This window comes from Mauremys mutica, chromosome 1 (genome assembly GCF_020497125.1).
Source record: "Mauremys mutica isolate MM-2020 ecotype Southern chromosome 1, ASM2049712v1, whole genome shotgun sequence".
Taxonomy (NCBI): domain Eukaryota; kingdom Metazoa; phylum Chordata; order Testudines; family Geoemydidae; genus Mauremys; species Mauremys mutica.
The window spans coordinates 127,849,831-127,872,049 of record NC_059072.1 but is presented as its reverse complement, the minus strand read 5'-3'; the positions used below and the strand labels follow the sequence as shown (position 1 = coordinate 127,872,049).

Below are 22,219 nucleotides of genomic sequence, written 5' to 3'. Positions count from 1 at the left end.
GTAGGACTGAGTGGACTTGTAGGCTCCAAAGTTTTATTTTTGAATGCAGTTATTTTTTGTACATAATTCTACATTTGTAAATTCAACTTTCATGACAAAGAGATTGCACTACAGTACTTGTATTAGTTGAATTGAAAAATACTTTTTTTGTTTTTTACAGTGCAAATATTTGTCATCAAAAATAAATATAAAGTGAGTACTGTACACTTTGTATTGTGTTGTAATTGAAATCAATACATGTGAAAATGTAGAAAACATCCCAAAATATTTAAATAAATGGTATTCTATTATTGTTTAATAGAGCAATTAATCACATAATTAATCACGTGATTAATCATGACTAATTTGTTTTACTCGCTTGACAGCCCTGAAAAGCATAAATTAAAAGTGCTATATGACATACTCTCATTGACGCATGTGAAATATAGGTGTGAAAATCATGTTAGTGAGGAGAACTGCACCACTTTATCACCACATAGGGACTGTCTGAAGGATCTGCTTGCTGAGCAGCTGCACAGGAGTCCCTGCACTCCCCCTGCACTTTGGGAGTAAAGTTTTCTGTGCTAGCCCTGCATATGCCCAGTATGGAAGATTAGGCCGGAAGAGGAGCTGCAGATCTGCATTTATAGAAACCAATGGTCCCAATATCCTGGCCCTGTGTTGGGGGGAAAATCATATTAGTCAGAAGTATTTTTAAATAAAATATTTTCCACAAAATTGTGTTCTAAAATAGTTTATAACATGGTTAACTGGTTTATGCTAGCCAAAGAAGCCAGTGTAGAACCTATTAGGTTTGAAAATAGTTCCAGCTAGCATATTTCCCTTCTATTCTAGATAAGGGTGCCCCTCCAGGGTAGTTATCTAGGCCCAGTGCATTTTTGGAGGGGCATGGAGAACAAGGTTGCAGTGCTACTCCCTTTGTAACATCTGTTCAGCAGCTGATCAGGTTATTTCAATTTCCATTTCTATCAAATCTTTCACCTTTCAAAAAGCACTGAAAACACTTAAAAAACCCAACCCAGTGTTTTATTGTTGAAAAACTAACAATAGATATAGTGACTGCACATAACTTTAATTGGGAGTACTAATAAAATTAATTCAATTCTATTTATTTATATATATATAAAAATTATGGATAAATATTCAGAAATATTTCATTTGCTTTGCTCTCAACAATAGCAATTACTCTTCCCATACTTCTTCCTGCATTTTAAAATAGAGTGTGGTCTCTGAAAAGCATATATGAAGATCAGGTTTTGTTATACTTTAAGTTATCTGACAATCATGCTGTAATCTCAAAATTTCTGTAACCTGTAAAAGGAAGGTTTCAGTCAAAATATGAACTTCAATGCAGTAAAAATGAGTAGTGAAAGAATCTGAAATACAAATAAAAAAATATATATCCCACAATGGGCCTAATTCTTCATTGGGATGGAATCATAACAGGAATTGATTTGGTCCAATAACTTCTCTAAATTAGCACTCAAATAATCATTTCAGTGTTATTTGCGGTTATTTTCCTTTTCCTCCTGAGAAATGTTAATTATAAAATATCCCCCCAAACCAAAAACATAAATTAGCAGCAATCTCTATATTTATCATTAATTACAAGGAATACCAATCATCAGGCTTATGACTTACAAGTATGTGCCATAAGGAAAATATGGATTTGTTTTAATGCACAAATATCTTAACTGGAAATTTGGGGAAAAACATAGAAAAGCAGTGAAAGTTAATCAAACTTTAATATTTCTATAAACCTTACATAAATTTATATTTCAGAGAGTGGATGTGCCTCATACGTCACCGGCTAGTTGTATTAAACTGTGTGAAATATTGGCCTGTTGGAAAATTTGAATACACTTCCTCCTGAAGATAAATTTTTCTAGAAATAAATCGAATAGACTCAATTAGTAAATGTTTTAAATTTCTGAACATTTTTAAAATAAAAAAAAAGTGAAATACCCAATCCTGTACAAATGTATTACACTATATACATTACTATATATTTTAGTTGTATACTAAATCAAAATAAATAAAGCTCAATTTTCTGAAGTTGACATAAAAATTCTTTCCCCCCCCCAAAATCATGTTCCCAAAATGTCACTATGCCAGTGTTGAGAAAACAGTATTAATGTAGCCTCAGAATTCTTTCATATTGTTTTAAGACCAGGAAATTGTCAGATACAGGAATTTCTTGCACAAAATCTAGGCATGCACTGAAAAATCAAATAGTTAAATACTGGGATTTTGACACTGGCTTGCAGTGATTTTTTTTTAAAACATGCTCTTTTTAGTTTTTCTTTATCCTCATAGCAAGCATCAGGGGTGGTTCTAGGGTTTTTGCCGCCTCAAGCAGGCTGCCTTCGGTGGTTTGCCTGTGGAGGGAAGCCTGCCTGCCGCCCTCGCTGCGCCGACAGAGCACCCCCCACGGCTTGCCGCCCCAAGCACGCGCTTGGTGTGCTGGGGCCTGGAGCCGCCCCAGACAAGCATACATATCTGTCCACTGTTAAGCTAGTTTATGACAATACTTGATGGTTCTTTATGGCTGAACTCTGCCATTGGGCCTTAGCCTGAGCTGTTGTTGGCATAGCTCTACTGAACTCAATGGAGTCCCATCCTTTTTGATTCCAAGAGAGTGAGCTGAATCATGTAGACATATATAGTATTAAGAATACTTGCATTGTATTTATTACCCTTTTCTGACTATTACAAAAGAGAAGGTTAAGGAGTGACTTGATTACTGTGTCAAAGTATTTACATGGGGAAGAAATGTCTAATAATGGGCTCTCCAATCTAGCAGAGAAAGGTTTAACACAGTGGTCCCCAACCTTTTTCGTCTTGCGGGCGCCAGACGACGAGCCACGGGGGACCATGGTGGCGGACAAGCATCTGCCGAAATGCCGCCGACAAGCAGCGTCATTCAGAGGCATCTCTGCCAAAATATTGCAGAAAATCATGGTATTTTGGCAGTGGCGCCTCTGGATGTCGGTGGATGCTTGTCTGCCGGCCACTGCACGGGTGCACATAGACTACCCGGCGCGCGCCACGGTGCCTGTGGGCACTACGTTGGGGACCCCTGGTTTAACATGATCCAGTGCATAGGTGCTGACTTCTAGTTTTCCCTGGGAGTGTTCCACCCTGAGGGCCCACCTCCACTTAGCCTCTTCTTCCAATGCCCCACCTTCACTTCGTCTTTTCCTGCCCCTGCTCTACCCCCTCCCCGAGACCCCCACAGCTCACTGCTCTCCACCCTTCCGCAAGCCTCTTCCTGAGCTGCCAAACAGCTGTTTGGCTGCAGCCGCTGATCAATTGTTTGGGAGTGCCCCGGATTAGCTCACTGGAGCATCCATGGGGTTGGCACCTATGATCCAATGGCTGTAATTGAAGCTACACAAATTCAGACTGGAAATAAGGTGTAAATTTTTAATGGTGAGAGCAAATAACCATTGGAACAATTTACCAAGGTTTATGGAGGATTCTCCATCACTGACAATTTTAAAATCAAGATTGTATGCTTTTCTAAAACATATGCTCTAAGACAGGGATTGGCAACCTTTCAAGAAGTGGTGTGCCGAGTCTTCATTTAGTCATTCTAATTTAAGGTTTCGCGTGCCAGTAATACATTTTAACATTTTTAGAAGGTCTCTTTCTATAAGTCTATAATATATAACTAAACTGTTGTTGTATGTAAAGTAAATAAGGTTTTTTAAAATTTTAAGAAGCTTCATTCAAAATTAAATTAAAATGCAGAGCCCCCCAGACCGGTGGCCAGGACCAAGGCAGCATGAGTGCCAGTGAAAATCAGCTCGCGTGCCACCTTCGGCACGCATGCCATAGGTTGCCTACACCTGCTCTAGGAATTATTTTGGGGAAATTCTATGGCTTGTGTTATACAGGTCAGACCAGATGATCATAATGGTCCCTTCTGGCCTTGGAATCTGAATCTTTTCCCCACTTTTCTATATTTATTCTGCCATCTATGTACAATAAACATAACGTGACACTTACACAATGACCTCAGCAGAAATTGTCAGTATTTGTGCCATTATTCCAAATGTATAACTTAGGAACAGTAACAGGATATTCTCTTGAGAACAGTTTTCTTTTTTCCCCCATACTACAAAATTCAGATACTCGCTCTAAACTTGCAATTTTAAAAAATGCAATCCATGTCAAAACACCTTATGACAAGTACAGCAGGTTTGCTAAGCAATTTTATAATGCCAAGCTGTTGTGTCAATGGGAAAGAGTTTATCTGAAAAAGATTAACCCCTCTGTGCACTTACTTTGATTTCTGCTCCTGGGAGAGTTGTGCATTAGTATTATCCAGAGTTCTGCGAAGTTCTCGATTTAGTCGCTGTTGATGCCGCTCAAAAAGAAGTTGTGCTCTGGCAGCCTGTATACGTTGCCTCTCCCACTCTGCATTTCTTTGCCTTTCTTCCTCCTGCAGCCTCTGGAGGAATAAAATAAATGTTTGCTTTCTCTTCACAGTCACAGATAAAAGAATATTTAAATAGTCTTATTAGCAAATTCACTCACGTGATGAACCCATTTGTCTTTAACAGGCTTGATTCACACCTGCTATGGCAGAAGGATGACATTGCACCCTCCTCCACCAGCAGTAGCTGATGTGTCCTGGAGGAAATTCAACCCCAGGGGAAGGCAGGCAGTGGTTTCATTATGCCTTTCCCTAGCGGGTTATACTATAATGCAGTCAAAGCTCTCTGTAGGAGACCCACTAAAGGATGGTATCTGAGAAGGTTCACTAAACTGGTGCAAAATCTGGTCAGACTGGCCATGTTCTCTTCATGGCCAGTGCTATCTACATTTGAGGTCGTGCTGGAAGCTCAGTGTCTCTTTGTAGAAAGGGGGTTGCAGTGTAGTTGTAGTACTGTGCACTTCCTCCTCCAGGAGGATTTCAGAGTAAATCAAGCCCATTATCTGTTGTCTTGGCATAATTTTTGACTCAGAAACTTCCTTCTCCTCCAATACATCCTATATTTACAAATTTGTCGATCACTACCTCCAATCATATTCCCTTGTGCATCACAGCTTTGATACCACCTTTTAGACCAGTGGTCCCCAACCTTTTTGTGGCCAGTAGCACATTCATGTTTTCAGAAGAGTGTGGATTGCGCCAACAATTTTTCAAGGCTTATTTTGTATTTGTACATTAAATAATATGAAAAATCATTATATTTAATATTACATAATATATTAATCCAGAGAGAAGAGAGAAGCCGGAGAGAAGCTGCAAGGACAGAGAACACCAGCGCCCATAGCCTGCAGCCCCGGAGTTCTCTGTCCCCAGCAGGTGTGGGGCCGCAGCTTGTCTCCCCTGCTAGGCACTAGGCGGGCCCCGCGCCTGCTGGGAACAGAGAACACTGCGCCTGCAGCCTGAGTTCTCTGTCCCCGTCAGGTGGGGCCACGGCCTCTCTCCCCTGCTGGGCACTAGGCAAGCGCACATAAATGCCCCACAGTCATGGCGCCCACAGGCACCACGTTGGGGACCACTGTTTTAGACAGATTCAGAAGAGGCGGCTCTACACTGTGTACATCTGTCAATCAAAATTAAACTGCTTTTGGTGTCTCTGTGAAAAGACATAACACAGTTGTTCAGGACCGGTGAAACTTAAAAAATTAAGTAAAATTAAAGATGGACAACTCCTTGTCATATTAACTAGCTCCTTTATGATGAACATTAACACGCTGGTATGAAACACAGCTCCTGGAATTTAAAATAATTTATCTATTGACAGATCAGTCTCTAAAAAATTACATGCAGAACACTATATTAAAAGAACATTATTCAGGTTGCAATGTCAAGCACTCAAAAGTTATGATATGCCAGAACTAAGATTGCTTTTGAACCTTAACTTGCTCCCTTATGTATATGAATTAGGATAGTATGTGATTATGTAATTAAAGATTATTTTTTTCTGAAGGACCCCTTTTTCATTCAGTGCACAAAATGGATAGTGATCACTTAGTGAGCAGCAATTTCAATATTTTCTCCTCTTTTGTTCACTGTACGGCCACATGCCCCCATTTACTGCACACTATTTAAACCCTTCTCTGAAAAGAGAATTATTCATTTTCTCATGGGCTTTCCGCTGGCATTCTGGCTTTCCTCCCTACTCTGCCCATATTCCCCCATCAGTTTACAGTCCCAGCCTCCTTGTCCAAAATTCCTAGTTTCTCTATATCCCTCCAGCTTCTTATCAGATCCAGTGTTTCTGTCCCCTCACCTGGCTATCAGTCCTCTCCACCATTTCCTTCACCAATTCCCAATTCCAGCCTCCTCTCCTGCCCCCACTTGTAGTGTCCTTCCTGAGTCTCCCCCTGGCTCTCAGTCCCAGCCTCAATTGTCTTGCCCAGATTGTCCCAGTCTTCCACCCTCAGGTCCCAGTCCCTTTTCCAGCCCCCAGTCACAGGTTTACTCTCTCCCACTCTCCAGTCCCAATCTCACCAGGTTCCTTGTTCCAATGTACTAATTTCTGTCCCCTCCAGTCTGGCTCTTGTCCTTTTGCATTCTAATTAGACAGCTTACTACTCCATGCTTCCTTGATTCCAGCAGGACAGTTATTGAAAGCACAGGAGAGTCAGACTCCTTGAATTCAATCTAGTGCATGGCCCTACCCTAGCTCAGAACATCTGGGAACAGCAAATCCAAGGAGAAGCCAGCCCCCAGAGCCCTTGGCTGAAACCTGCTCAGTCACAATGTGGCGCTGGTGCATATGCAGTCTGATCAGCACTAGGAGTTGCGAGGGGACAAAGCATGTTCGGTAAGAATGGAATCTTCACAGATTTTAGCTGTTAAAGATTTTTCAAAGGCTTATAACTTGGCCAAATGGGGGTGGATTTTTCCACAGAAACAGCAAAAGGAACATCCCTGACACAAAGAATACCCCTGCCAAATTTCAAGTCCCCGCTACACAGCATGGGGGGCACTAGAGCTTCTCAAAGAAAATGTTGCCAGAATTTAACATGGCAAAACATATTTTTCTCTAGCCTTGTTCTTGAAAATGTCTGAACCATTTTGGCTGAACTGTTCCAGACAAATTCATCCTTAAGAAGACGTGTTGCATGGAAAAATTCAGCCCAATCCGTTGAAGTCTGGCTGTTATAAAGCTATAAGCTAATGAAAACAGGATCTTATAATGGGAAGTGTCAAGCCACCTTAATAATTGGCGGTGCTACCAGCCCTGCCTATAATACTACTCCAGCTAATAATACAGATAAGCAAATGGGTTTGAATACCAGTTTCTCCAGAACTTGTTGCTGTTGAGTGTAACGTATTGCCATCAGCTGATCCTGGTTCATTCCTTTCCATCGATCAGTAATCACACGATGTCGCCCAAACGAACTGGCTGCTTGTTCTGGGTTTTCAGAAAGCAAATCTCCTCGAAGGAGGTTAGAAATTTCAGCCACATTATCTTCTTCTTCCTGACGCTTTTCTAGCATTTTTCTTTCTGCAAATTCTGCAGCCTTAAAAAAAAAAAGTGGATATGGGAGGAGAAAGCTGAGACTATTTTGTTTGAAAAGAAAATCTTGATTTAATACTGTGAGAAAGTTAGTGAATCAATCGTCCTATCATTGAATTTTCTTTCCAAACTGCATGTGATTGTCAATAACATCATATAAGTGCACTATGTTCATGTGGATTAAGAATGCTGAAAATCTGAAGGGATGTCCCCTTATTGCTTTCATAGCTTGGACCAAAAGCAGTTTGGAGAACTAGCTATATGTTGTAAAACAAATGCCAGAATTATGTCAAAATTAATTCTACATTTATTCACAGATAGAACAAACAGTCAAGCATACTAACATGGACTTGTTAGTCAGATGTCAGACATCACATGGAAGAAAACAGACTAAAATTCACAATTCTCAGTTACTAGTTCAAACATCCTAAATACATATTCCAAACAAAAATTATATGGGTTTCATGATTAAGCACTCAAAAAAATCAGGAAATGCCAACATTAAGTTTGCTATGCTCCCTGGTGTGAATGCATTACAATACAGTCTTCAAGTACATGAACACATGCTAATACTACAAATATATTCAAATTATATATGTCCTATGCAAATCACTCAACTCTGGCTACTGTCACACTCCTATCACTATTGCTCCTCAAAACTCCTTAGCCACATGTTGACTACAAACATACTACTCTCAAAATTTGTTTCCTCGCTACCGTATCAGTCCACATAACTTCAGACATTAAATATGACTTAATTTTAAAGGAGCTGCTCTTAATTGGGGAAGAAAGTAGGATAAGATTTTTTTTTATGGGAAGGAGATAGCAGGAAGACTAAAGTTAAATGGAGTGACACAGTGGACAGCGTTCGAAGCTGAGTTGGACTTCTTTGTTCTAGACAGTTCTCTCAGAGGACAAAGGCAAAAAGAAGAAAGGGCAATATAGTAACTTGAGAGAGCTTCCTGTTAATTCAATAATTACCACATCCTGGGCTAATAAAGTCTGAGACTGAACAGAAACAGTTTAGCGATAGGCCTTGAAGTATATATAGCATTGTTATTACCTCAAACAGCAAACAACCTCAAATGATCACTGACATTAAAGCCTGTATAGCTCAATGCAGAAGAAATATTTGAAAAGGAAAGCACCAAAAGTGAAATAACAGGAGAATGTGCTCATTCTGTTTTCATAAAATATATAGCTTTTACTTACTTAATTTTTCTTCCCCATAATATTAACAACAAATAGTTTACGAGTACTGTGCAAAGTATACAATAAGAAATATCTCACAGAATATTTGAAAAATGAAGTAATAAAAAAGTATCTGACTCACTCTTATTTTAGAATTAGAATTATAAAACTATTTAACAAATTATAGTTTTAACTTAGGTCCTGTAAAAACATATTTTTAATCTAAAAATGTAAACTCCTTTGTGATGGGGTGTTTATCCCACACAGGGTTGTAAAAGGATTAATATAGGCCTCGTAGACCAATTAACCAGCCTATGTGCACCTGGACGGTGAGCCAGGACTAATTGGAAATAAAGCCCAACTGGAGTAGAGAAGAGTTTTGGATCTATAAAGAGCTGGGTGAGCCCTGCTGGGGGAGAACCAGAAGAGAAAAGATAAGAAGTGCCCTCGCTCTGGGAAGCAGCCTGCAAAGAAGGTTGAGATGGAGAAAGAGCAGATACTCTTCTCCAGGGATGAACTGGAAGCCTGAGTAAGATGGAGACCCTGATGAACTGGAGCCTGTGGGAAACCCTGAGTAAGGGGAGGAGTGTGCCTTGGATCAGGAGACTGACTGAACCATGGAGAAGCAGCAGCAGAGGCACTCCTTCACCAAGGTGATTGCCTGCTGAGTTGGTTTTTTATAGATAGATAGATAGATGAGAGAGAGAGAGAGAGAGATTTTGATAAAGGACACTGGCTCTGAAAGGTGAGGGAAATTGAAGCAAAAGTTGTTGTAGTGCCACAGCCAGCCAGGAGGGGACATCATGGTGCAGCAATTTCACCACATCCGGATAAGAGACTATACTCTATTTTAGCTCAAGAAAGGAATTTCCACTTTTAGAGAGATTAAAATAAATCAAGCAAATCAAATTCAAAATGGCAGCAGAGCTGAACTTTAGACACACCAGCCACTAGCTCTGCCATCTCTATGTGCAGGGATTAAGGGCCAACTCCTAGTCCTGCTGAAGTCAATGGCAATGGAAGTTTTGCCACAGGCTTCATTGTGACCAGGATTTTGCCCAAAATCTACTCCCTTGAAGAGTTTTCCCAGAAGTCAGTAGCTTTTTATTTCAGGAATAAAGGATTATACATTTCCAAGAAAACAGAAAAACAAAACTTTTCAACCCAATGACCTTTATGAACAATTATCTAAAATATGATTTGTGTACCTGATGGGCATCTGTTCTTTTTAACTAAATAAATAATAGCCTCACTTTAGTGAGCACTTAAAATAAATAATTTATAGAAGGGATACTTTGGATGGAGTCTACTCATCACTTGTGATGTCCTGTCCCTTTAAATATTTGAGCACTCTCCCCTCCCCACTGCAAAAGCATGTTATTGTTAGTTTCCATTTTGCAGCTAGAACAGTAAAGGGAGCACAGCTTGACAGTTGTGTGTTCATCAGTTCCCTCTATGTCTGTATCTAACTCCTTTGCTGGGTCCAAAAATACAACATTGGCAGCAAGGACCTTCTATCCCAACAAGTGTCCAGTGCTTCTATTGCCTGAATAGAACAACAACAAGAAAAAAGTAAGCAAAGAATAAGAGTTTGAAAAAGGGGACAACATTCACCTAGAGGCACAGGGTGACAGCTTGCTGTTTTTGCTTCTGGGACAGTGTGAGTCAGCCAGCTAGAGAGGAGGAATTAGGCAAATAAAGATACAACCCAAGATAAGAGTACTGCAATTACTGCTGGAACTGTTTAGAGCAGTGATGGGGAAGCAGCTATCTTTGTTGATCAGGTGCAAGCAGGCAGAGAGAGAAATTGCTGAGCCTGCACTGAGAGTCTATAGCCAGCAGAGGGAGCCCAGTGCAGCCAAAGGAAGAATTCTGCATTTTGCAGTATAAGCACACAGCCAACAGAGGGTGATCCAGTGAGGATAGTGCACAGTTAAAAAGAGAGAACTTCCCTGTGGAAGAGACTTCCAGGAGGCATAAAATTCAAAATGAGAGCAGTGAAATGGCACCTTTTGTGGGCAATGTTGATGAATTTGACACCATCCGTGACTCATGGGTGGTGTACCTCGATGTTTTGAGTAATTTGTAACCTGCAGCACCATTCCTGACAGACAGAGAGTTTCAACCTTGCTGACAATAATGGGTCCAAAGGCATATGGACTGCTGCATAACCTATTGTCTCCAACTGTTCCCAGAACTTCCACGTACATTGCAATTACAGCAGCAATGCACAAATATTTTTCTCCTACCCCATCGATGATAGCAGAACAATATCGATTTCATCAGCGAAATCAGAGAAGTGGAGAGTTTGTAGCACAGTTTACTGTTGCTCTAAGGAAACTGTCAGAGTACTGTCAGTTTGGACAAACATTAAGTGATGCCCTGCGTGACCTTTCGATTATGCAATGACCAGGTCCAGGAGAAGTACCGACTGTGTTAGTGCTTACATTCAAGAAGGCTGTTGAAGTAGCAGTTGCAATGGAGACCTTAAGGACGAATTCTTTGGAATTTAGTGTGAACTGGAAAATTACCTCCTACATTGGCAAGACAGAGGATCATGGAAACGTAAGGATTTTCCACATGCCCATGGTGCATGAACTACTCATGCTGAAAAGGATTGCTGGGCACGCCAGGTTATTTGCAGAAAATGCCAGAAGAAAGGACACATTACTGTGACCTACCACACAGTTCAGCAACAAAGGGTAACTGTACATCCAAGAAGATACCTCTGAAGGATGAACCTAAAAAAGGAAGGAAGCTGGGAATTCATAATATGGAAAAAGGTACGAGCGCTAATGGCACTGATCAAGAACCAGCACAACATGTGTTATTGCAAGCTGGAGTCAGACATGACATCTGGATCACACTCTCGATTGAAGAAGTTCCTACAAGAATGGAGTTTGATACTGGAGCCACCATCTCACTGATTTCTGCCTCTATCTTTCACCGGACATTGTCACAAGTTCCTCTGGAAGAAATCTCCAAGGTTCTGAAGACTTATATCGGCAAAAAGTTAGTCCCAAAAGGGGTCCTTCAGGTGAAAGTTCAGCTAGATGGACAATCAGTCGTTTTACCCTTGTATGTGATTGGAAGAAAGTATCCACCAATTATTTGGCAGACCTTGGCTTGAGAAGCTCAAGGTGAATTGGACAGAAATGAAGGCAATCACGAAATCACCCCAAAATCGTCAAGAAACACAAGTTGTTATTCAAACAAAATAAGAAGTGCTTAGTACCAGACATTATTGAGCTGAGGGTGCTGCCTTGGTGTAAAAACCATTATGAATTTGTTGAGAACTTTAACTGCTCCCAACAAAGGGCTAAAAGGAATGCATCAGAGATGTTACTGAAGGCCTTGTGACAGTCTTGCAAAGGACCTAGAGTGACTTGGATAGATTGCTGAGGATATACCAGAATCTAGAATTACTGTTTTCATCTCTGTCACAAATGCAGGTGGGGAAAATCACAAGCCTTGCTTGGAGTCAGTGGCTTTGATAACAGCTATCTTGAGAGCTACTGGTTCCCTCTCAACACCACCTGGCTTGGCTTCTGCAGAGGATATGCGTCATCCAATAAGTCAAAGCTCAGTAATCCTGACTTCAAGCATCAAGGCTCATTTTAAACCCTCTGGGCCAGCCTTAGGCAAATGTTACAGGAGGCCTGGTCTACACTATGATTTTAGGTCGAATTTAGCAGAGTTACCTTGATTTAAGCCTGGACCCGTCCACACGATGAAGCCCTTTTTTTCGACTTAAAGGGCTCTTTAAATCGATTTCTTTACTCCACCTCCAACGAGGGGATTAGTGCTGAAATCGGCCTTGCCGGGTTGAGTTTGGGGTAGTGTGGATGCAATTTGACGGTAATGGCCTCCGGGAGCTATCCCAGAGTGCTCCCATTGTGACCGCTATGGACAGCGCTCTCAACTCAGATGCACTGGCCAGGTAGACAGGAAAATGCTCGCAAACTTTTGAATTTAATTTCCTGTTTGGACAGCGTGACGAGCTGATCAGCACAGGTGGCCATGCAGAGCTCATGCAGATCTCATCATCATGATGTGCACATTGCCGGTACATTTCTTGTTTTGATCCACTCCATCTATCTTTTACATCTTAGGCTGGCAGCAGACAGTGCAGTATGACTGCTAGCCATCGTCAGCTCCTGGGTGCTCGGCAGAAGATGGGAATGACCTGGCTGAGTCACTCCCACATCTGCCCAGGTGCCCCTGACCAATCTCACCGAGGTCGGTTAAAAGAGCACCCAGGAATATGACAATGACGGCTACCAATCGTAATGCACCGTCTGCAGCCAAAAGGCAATGAGCTGCTGCTGTGTAGCAATGCAGTCCAATGTTTGCCAGAACCCAGGAGACGTACAGTGACGATGAGCTGAGTGGGCTCCATGTTTGCCGTGGTATGGCATCTGCTCAGGTAACCCAGGAAAAAATGCGCAAAATGATTGTCTGCCATTGCTTTCACGGAGGGAGTGGGGGGGGAGGGGGAGGATGACGACATGTACCCAGAACCACCCGCGACACTTTTTTTGCCCCATCAGGCATTGGGATCTCAATCCAGAATCCCAATGGGCGGCAGAGACTGCAGGAACTGTGGGATAGCTACCCACAGTGCAATGCTCCGGAAGTCGACGCTTGCCTTGGTACTGTGGAGGCAGTCCGCCAGCTTAATGCACTTAGAGCATTTTCTGTGGAGACACACATAATCGACTGTATAAAAACGATTTCTAAAAAACTGACTTCTATAAATTTGACCTAATTTTGTAGTGTAGACATACCCGGAGTCTCCTTGGAGTGCTTTGAACAGGACTTAGGCCTTGTCTACATACCAGCTTGCACCAGTTTAGTTAAACCAATGCAAACCCCTATGTGGACGTTTTATTTTGGTCTATGAGTGATTTATTTTGGTTTAGCTAAAATGTGTTTGTACTAAATACATTAAACCAAAATAAATCTGGCTTAACCAAAATTAGCATGTCCACATAGCAGTTTTAACTAAATCAGTTTAAAATAACACCATTAGATAAACTGGTGTAACTCTGTATCTTGACAAGCCGATAGAAGCATTCTCCACTCTTTCTTAGATCCCAGGGTGACATATGGTCCTTAACTTCCCAGTTAACTCCAAAGCAGACAATGCAATGGATTGGTTGTCCATCACAGACCTAGCCTTGCTGGGAGGACATGGTTAGAAGCCACTGAGTGGTTTCCTTCTTCCTTAAATCCACAAGAGATTGATGTTCTGCAAAGAGAACAGCGCAAAACAAGAAAGAAAAGCAGTGAGGTTGAGTTGTAAAGATGGTATATCAGGGTACCAAAGTGAATTGCTGGAGCACCGCACAGAGGCACTGAAGCAGGCATTGAAGAATGTATAAAAACTAACAGCAAAAGTGCCAAGATATGTTCCAGAAACATGCAAAACACAAGTACTGAAGTGCCACAAAGAGAGGTTCTGGAACACTAAAACAGGCACCAAGTGCCAACAAACATTGGCACCAAAGTGCAAGGCAAGCATCAAGCACCCGCAAACTGGCACTGAGCAGACATGAAAGTGTTGCAGACAGAGGCAACAAAGTGCCAAGGCCTTTGTGGTGAAGTACCACAAAGGAGCATAAGAGCCAAAGTGCTGCAGCTGAGCACTGACCAAAGAGCCTCAGGCAAATGATCTCACAAAACTAAGGTAAAAGACATTTGGACCTGCCTGAAAGACCTGGATGCAGAAAGGATATCTGATACACTATGAGCATGTCACTGAGAATGGTAGGAGCTGAAACTGGAGAGATGCAGCTCTCGCGTGGAGTTTCTTCTTGACTGAAATCAAGAAGGAACCGACTGGAAAGTACCAAAGATAATGGTTAAGTTCAGCAGTGCTCTACCCCACTACTACTGCCTGAGGAACCAAAACTCTTCAAGAGTTTGGGAAGTTCCAAGTGCCTCATGATAACAAGATAAGATCTAGGAGTGAGAATCTTGACAGAGGAGATATCTATATCTGTACAGGCTATTGTTTATTTTAAGAAAAGTTTCTCTTATCTTTATTAGCTACCTAACCTGGAGTAGAGAGCCATTATCAGATTTTACAGCAATGTAGGTGAGACCAAACTTCTTAATAAGGGCAAAGAATAATGAAACAAAGACCATTATTAATTGGGTAAAGAGATTTGCCTGTACAATTATTTAATAACGGTCATTTTTTTTAATTCAGCCCCAGTTTGGGGCTCTTTTTTAAAGTAAGATCATAAACTAATGATCAGGTATCAGAGGGGTATCCGTGTTAGTCTGGATCTGTAAAAGCAACAAAGAATCCTGTGGCACCTTATAGACTAACAGAGGTTTTGGAGCATGAGCTTTCGTGGGTGAATACCCACTTCGTCGGATGCAAGTAGTGGAAATTTCCAGGGGCAGGTATATAAATGCAAGCAAGAAGCAAGCTAGAGATAACGAGGTTAGTTCAATCAGGGAGGATGAGGCCCTGTTCTAGCAGTTGAGGTGTGAAAACCAAGGGAGGAAAAACTGGTTCTGTAGTTGGCAAGCCATTCACAGTCTTTGTTTAATCCTGAGCTGATGGTGTCAAATTTGCAGATGAACTGTAGCTCAGCAGTTTCTCTTTGAAGTCTGGTCCTGAAGTTTTTTTGCTGCAGGATGGCCACCTTAAGATCTGCTATTGTGTGGCCAGGGAGGTTGAAGTGTTCTCCTACAGGTTTTTGTATATTGCCATTCCTAATATCTGATTTGTGTCCATTGATCCTTTTCCTTAGAGACTGTCCAGTTTGGCCGATGTACATAGCAGAGGGGCATTGCTGGCATATGATGGCGTATATTACATTGGTGGACGTGCAGGTGAATGAACCGGTGATGGTGTGGCTGATCTGGTTAGGTCCTGTGATGGTGTCGCTGGTGTAAATATGTGGGCAGAGTTGGCATCGAGGTTTGTTGCATGGATTGGTTCTGAGCTAGAGTTACTATGGTGCGGTGTGCAGTTACTGGTGAGAATATGCTTCAGGTTGGCAGGTTGTCTGTGGGCGAGGACTGGCCTGCCACCCAAGGCCTGTGAAAGTGTGGGATCATTGTCCAGGATGGGTTGTAGATCCCTGATGATGCGTTGGAAGGATTTTAGCTGGGGACTGTATGTGATGGCCAGTGGAGTCCTGTTGGTTTCTTTCTTGGGTTTGTCTTGCAGTAGGAGGCTTCTGGGTACATGTCTGGCTCTGTTGATCTCTTTCCTTATTTCCTCATGCGGGTACTGTAGTTTTGAGAATGCTTGGTGGAGATTTTGTAGGTGTTGGTCTCTGTCTGAGGAGTTAGAGCAGATGCAGTTGTACCTCAGTGCTTGGCTGTAGACCAGGGGCGGGCAAACTTTTTGGCCTGAGGGCCGCATCGGGTTTCGTAAATTGTATGGAGGGCCGGTTAGGGGAGGGGGTCATGGCCCAGCCCCCACCTCCTATCTACCACCCCCCCCCCGGCCAGGACTCCTGCCCCATCCAACTGCCCCATTCCCTGATGGTCCCTCTGGGACCCCTGCCCCATCCACACACACCTGCTCCCTGTCCCCTGACTGCCCCTGGGCCCCTGCTGCCCCATCCAACCCCTCCTCTCATTCCTGACGGCCCTCCCGGGACCCCTGCCCCATCCACACCCCTTCTCCCTGTCCCCGACTGCCCCCAGAACCCCTGCCCCTCACTGCCCCCTGCCACCCCACCCAACCCCCCTCCTTCCTGACTACCCCCCGGGACCCCTGCCCCATCCACCCACCCCTTCTCCCTGTCCCCGACTGCCCCCAGAACCCCTGCCCCTCACTGCCCCCTGCCACCCCATCCAACCCCCCTCCTTCCTGACTATCCCCCGGGACCCCTGCCCCCATTCAACCCCCTGTTCCCCCCAACCCCTATCCACACCCCCGCCCCCTGACCACCACCCCGGACTCTCCTGCCCTCTATCCAACCCACCCTGCTCCCTGCCTCCTTACCGTGCTGCCTGGAGCACCAGTGGCTGGCAGTGTTACAGCCGCGCCACCCGGCTGGAGCCGGGACATGCCACCACCGCCACCGCGCAGCTCAGAGCACTGGGTCAGGCCGGGCTCTGCAGCTGCACTGCCCAAGGAGCTCACAGCAGAGCCTTGTGCCGGCTCCGGCAGTGGAGCGAGCGAGCGAGCTGAGGCTGTGGGCGAGGGGGAACAGTGTGGGAGGGGCCGGGGGCGAGCGTCTCGGGCTAGAAGCTCGGGGGCTCAGCAGGACGGTCCCGCGGGTCGGATGTGGCCTGCAGGCCATAGTTTGCCCACCCCTGTTCTACACTCACTTGCTATCTTGCGTTTCTTCGGTGCTGCCATTTCTTTTGACTCGTGGTAACTATTTTTCTTTGCTTAATTTTGTTTAGTAGAGAAGCACCTTTTCTGTGACTGGCTCCATCTAGTGTTGAAACTGAGAAGTGCAACAGAGTTGAGCTCAAGCGCCATGTGCGGGCCATATTCAATTATATTTTCAGAATTTGCTGCGGGCCAATAAAAACTGACCCGCGGGCCGCAGTTGGCCCGCGGGCCGTAGTTTGGACACCCCTGCTGTAGACAATGGATCGTGTGGTGTGCCCGGGATGGAAGCTGGAGGCATGAAGGTAGGCATAGCGGTTGGTAGGTTTTCGGTATAGGGTGGTGGTAATGTGACCATCACTTATTTGCACCGTGGTGTCTAGGAAGTGGACCTCCTGTGTAGATTGGTTCAGGCTGAGGTTGATGGTGGGGTGGAAGCTGTTGAAATCATGGTGGAATTTTTCCAGAGTCTCCTTCCCATGGGTCCAGATGATGATGTCATCAATGTAGCGTAGGTAGAGAAGGGGCGTGAGTGGACAGGAGCTGAGGAAGCGTTGTTCCAGGTCGGCCATAAAAATATTGGCATATTGTGGGGCCATGCGGGTGCCCATAGCGGTGCCACTGATCTGGAGATATATATTGTCATCAAATTTGAAATAGTTGTGTGTGAGGATAAAGGCACAGAGCTCAGCAACCAGTTGTGCTGTGGCATCATCAGGGATACTGTTCTTGACAGCTTGTATTCCATCTGTGTGTGGGATGTTTGTGTAGAGAGCCTCTACATCCATGGTGGCTAGGATGGTGTTTTCTGGAAGGTCACCAATGCATTGTAGTTTCCTCAGGAAATCAGTGGTGTCACGGAGATAGCTGGGAGTGCTGGTGGCATAGGGTCTGAGTAGACAGTCCACATATCCAGACAGTCCTTCAGTGAGAGTACCAATGCCCGAGATGATGGGGTGTCCAGGATTTCTGGGTTTGTGGATCTTGGGTAGTAGATAGAATAACACTGGTCAGGGCTCTAAGGATATGTTGAAACTAATGATCATAATTATTCCCTTTTAGGGGGAAAAAAGTTGGCAGCAGAGAAATAAAGAGAAAGAAGTGTGTTGACAGTGAAAAGAGGACCAAAGGAAAGCCAGACAGCTACATAAGAGGCTAAGAAAGGAATAATAGGATAAACAAGGAAGAGATGAGTTGAGAAAATGGGAGAGGTCTAGGGTTTTGGAAGGGCACCATGAAAAAAGATTACCCCAGAGGGAATTTAATTTATTATTCTGATTCTTCCAAAAATGATGACCATATAACCATATTTTGGTTGTTTTGAGTGCAAATTGTTATTTGTTCCATTGCTACCAGGCTCACCAAATCAGAGTACAGTTCTTGGAAGCTGGGTGTATTTGGAACGTCCCCTGTTGTAGAATTAGATGTCTGACTACGAGCAGAGCTCTACCCAACCAAAAATTCAGAGGATTTCCGTTTCCAAGACAGATTGGTTAGACCTAGCATGGCCTGGACAGCCTGAAATTCACCTTGATGAGGAAAAAGAAATTGGCTCAAATATTTCTCTGTCCAGAAAAAAAAATAGATGAAAAGGCAGTCCTACAGCATGTGGTACAAGTTAGTGCCTGCAGCATTGCAGCACCAGCATTTGTCAGATGTGGCTGCTCCAGACCTGAAAAGTCTGGATGGAGTCCAGTGCATTCTCCAAAGGATTTTCTGCTAGATCAATCTTAACCTCAATTCTAGTCAGAAATGCTATATGGTGGAACAAATCTGATTCCACGGAATGTTGGTAATGGAAATTCACAGCATGTTCCCAGTCACTGCTGATTGCCAATTTGCCTGATAGGCAGGAGATATAACTTTTTCAGAAAGCTCCAGAAGCCAGGGAGGTCTGATGCTGCAGAGGCATCTGGCTCAAACTGGTGTTGCAGGGCATAGTTAAATTAAAGGTATTGACGTTCCTTCTTTGGGTCCAGTTGAAATTTCCCCGTAAGGCGACGAAAAAGCAAGAAGTAATTGCTTTCAGATAAGTGGTTTATGCTCATCCCTTTTTTAATCCAATCAGGCTATAGGACGGATTTATAGGCAATTAAAATTTTGGAGTTACCTGAATCTAAATGTGATGATGGATGACATTTAAACTTAGAAGCAACCAGATACCAGGCTTTCCTAATGGTCAAAATTGTGACCATCTTCTCCCTAAGGACACAGCAGAAGTCCAAGTTTAGGAATCATTGTAGTGGTGGGTTTCCTCCTCTGTATACAGCCAGGCAGGAGAAGCCTGGGTGTTGTATAGAAAGCTCGGGGAGGGCGCAGGTCAGCCATTGTGTCACTTGGCTCAAGATTAAGGATACACAGTAACACCTAAGGTTGGGAAGACCAAAGTCTCCTGATTGACAGGCAGTTGCATTTTTCAAAGGATAATTTGGCTTTTGTTCCCTATACCCCACAATAGAGTCTTAAAAATGTTATTAATTCTGGGGGGGGAACAGAAGAGGGAATATAAAGTGGCAAGGAGCTTAGATCGAATAGAAGTCTTGAGAGGACATTCATCTTTAATATTTTTAACTCTACCCCAAAATGATAGAGGAAGGCTTGCCATCTATATAAATCCAAAGCTATATGTGTGATTAGACTGAAATTAATTTTGACTATTTATTTCATGTTCCTAGGAAAGACTCCCAAGAACCTGATTTCTGGCTGCTGCCAGAGAAAAGTATTATCTAAAAGGGCAACATTATGCACCCCTCAAGAGGTACTGAGAGCCTGTGTCTTGTGCTTGTTAACTTTGTACCCTGAGATTTTCCCCAGACAATTCAACAGTTTATAAATCATCATCATACAAGCATATTTTCATCCCCTTTGACCCTATTTTTATACTCCGGATACCTGGATGTGCTCTAATTTGTATTGCCATTTATAAGGCCACACAGTCCTTTACAATAAGGCTCCTTTACACCACTTTGGCAATGCAAAGGAGACTTAAAATTTTTTACACCTGTTTTATACTCCTGGGGGGTTCACTAAGAACAATGGGAACAATTCACTAAGCAGGCAGGCTGCTACATTCTGCTTTGCCTAAGTGGACAGAACCTGTCCCATGCCTACCTCCCCAGAAATACCCCAAAGCCCTGCCTCTCCACGCTGAGTGTGCCGCAATAGTGAGCGAGAGGGACAGTGTCTCTCTCTCACATGCACGACTGCCCAGCCCTCTTGCCCCAGTGGTGATTTATGTCTTTACTGGCTGCACCCAAACCAACCTGCCTGCACTGCTAGGGAGGGGTGTGTGACCGCTCTTGTGGCTTCCCTTTGCTTCCCCTTCAGAAGTCATTTTTTTGCAGGGAAGCCATGAATTCTGTGCATGCGCTGTGATGCAAAAATTCCTCCAGGAGTAATATATATTGTTAAAGGTTAATGTAATTGAACATTTCCTGGCTATGCTGTATTCTGTTAATTCAGAGATCAAAAGGAAATCTCAACATTTAAATGAACTGCAAATATAGTGATTTCACTATCTCGATTTCTCTTTGAAGTATATAGTAAATCACCTTCAAATGGTGGAAAACCAGCAATTGCTTTATGTTAATCCTTGTAGCTAATTACTGGTGATGCTTCAGAAATAGGTCTCCTTCAGAGTCTTGATGATTGCCTATTGTTTGCCTAAGAACTCCAAGGTGTCAAGAGAAGACCTGGAATTGTATAAAAACCCCTGGGGTCATGATCCTTTTTCTCTCAGATCTGCTTGATACTTTATGCATAAAACTGAGATCTCCAGTCCCACCTGGATCACCCTGGAAATGAACATTGGACTGAATCTATGGACTAATTCTAAGAACTCTTTGCAACTCCAAAGCTCACCATCTCAACTATGAAACTAATCTCAGAACTGTACTTATGTCTGTATGTATACTGATCTTTTAATCAATATACTCTTTTTAATAAATTTTAGTTCCGTTAATAAGAATCGGCTGTAAGCATCTATTTGGGTAAGATCTGAAATATTCATTAACTTGGGAGGTAATGTGTCCGAGCCTTTGGGATTGGTAGAACTTTTATATGATGAATAAGATTTTCTGTAATCCTCATCATATTTGATTTAGGTGTCTGGGTGGAAGCCCAAGGCTGGGTTGCTATAAGGGGACTGTTTGGCTTCTGTGCAACCAGTAAGGTATTGTAGAAGCTGTTTTTTGCTGGCTTGATAGAATATTGAAATATCCACCAGCTTTGGGGATTGTCTGCCCCTATTCTTTACAGTTTACCCTAACTGAATAACCTCAGTGTGCCCCCCGTCCCCCGGGACACTGGTCACAAAGGCATTTAGATGGAGAAGAGAAGCTAGAGTGGCTAGAGGTTAAGTAGGTAAGAAAGAGTTAAGAGGAGGTAGGTTAGGGGGGTTGTAAAATAAGGCAAAGGCGTGAAAGACCAATGCTCTCAAGTCAGAGTGGGATAAAAGCTCAGGAAGTTAGAGGGGTAGCCTGAATGAACACATCCTCTCTGTTCCACATCAAATGCAAAAATATATGAATATGCCCTATCCTCCCCCTTGGTGCTTCCCCTTACAAAAGGCAGGAGATAAGGGGGGGAAAGAATGTACATTGCTGAATACATTTTAAATAAGCTTTCTGGGCTAAATGCACATAACTATGCATCAGAGGCTAGAGTCCTACCAGACATATATCTGCTTGTGGATCCACTGGAAAAATGAGGGATGAGAAACAAACTACTTTACCACCTCCTATATACAGGTAGGTCCAAAATCCCAGTGTCTGGCTCTCCAATGGCCAGCTCTTTAAAAACACATAGGAAGTGAAATAATGCCCTCATCCCTGTGCACGTTACCCAATATCAACATCTGCAATTTAAACTGAATACATTACCAATATGCTGTTCTTAAAATCATTAAGAAAGGCAACCCTTCCCACACCCCATTCCTCTGCCTTCTGGAAGCACAAAACCAATGGGGAAAAAAGCCCATAACCATTATTACAAATAGAGTCAGGAGATCTGGACTGATCGATAAGCAGCTGCAATTCTTATAGTTTGTTAACCAAAGCAATCAACCTGGTGTTTCAAAGAGTGAATATGATACAGTTACTGTCTCCACTGGAGCCAGGTTGGTCCGGATTCTTGCTCAGTGAGATGTGTTGTGCTGATTTGAGTCTATGAATGTCTGATGGTTCTGCCTAGCTTTAAATATGGGTATGATGGAGGACAACAACCACCCAGC

The 22,219-nt window shown here is 43.2% G+C and overlaps 1 protein-coding gene across 4 annotated transcripts in view; it reads right to left on the bottom strand.

The window, feature by feature from the left end:
• Nucleotides 1-223: 223 nt before the first annotated feature.
• Nucleotides 224-22,219, bottom strand: part of RIBC2 (RIB43A domain with coiled-coils 2) — a 30,273-nt gene continuing 8,277 nt past the window's right edge. For 3 of the 4 annotated variants that reach the window (XM_044995367.1, XM_044995384.1, XM_044995392.1), the window contains 4 exons: nt 7,264-7,491; nt 4,290-4,456; nt 1,766-1,885; nt 224-1,311 (listed from right to left, as the gene is read on the bottom strand). In XM_044995367.1, coding sequence (XP_044851302.1) covers nt 1,804-1,885; nt 4,290-4,456; nt 7,264-7,491 — 477 coding nt within the window. In that variant the 3' untranslated portion in view covers nt 224-1,311; nt 1,766-1,803. The remainder of the gene's footprint in view (nt 1,312-1,765; nt 1,886-4,289; nt 4,457-7,263; nt 7,492-22,219) is intronic. The other variant, XM_044995376.1, reaches the window with a different exon arrangement.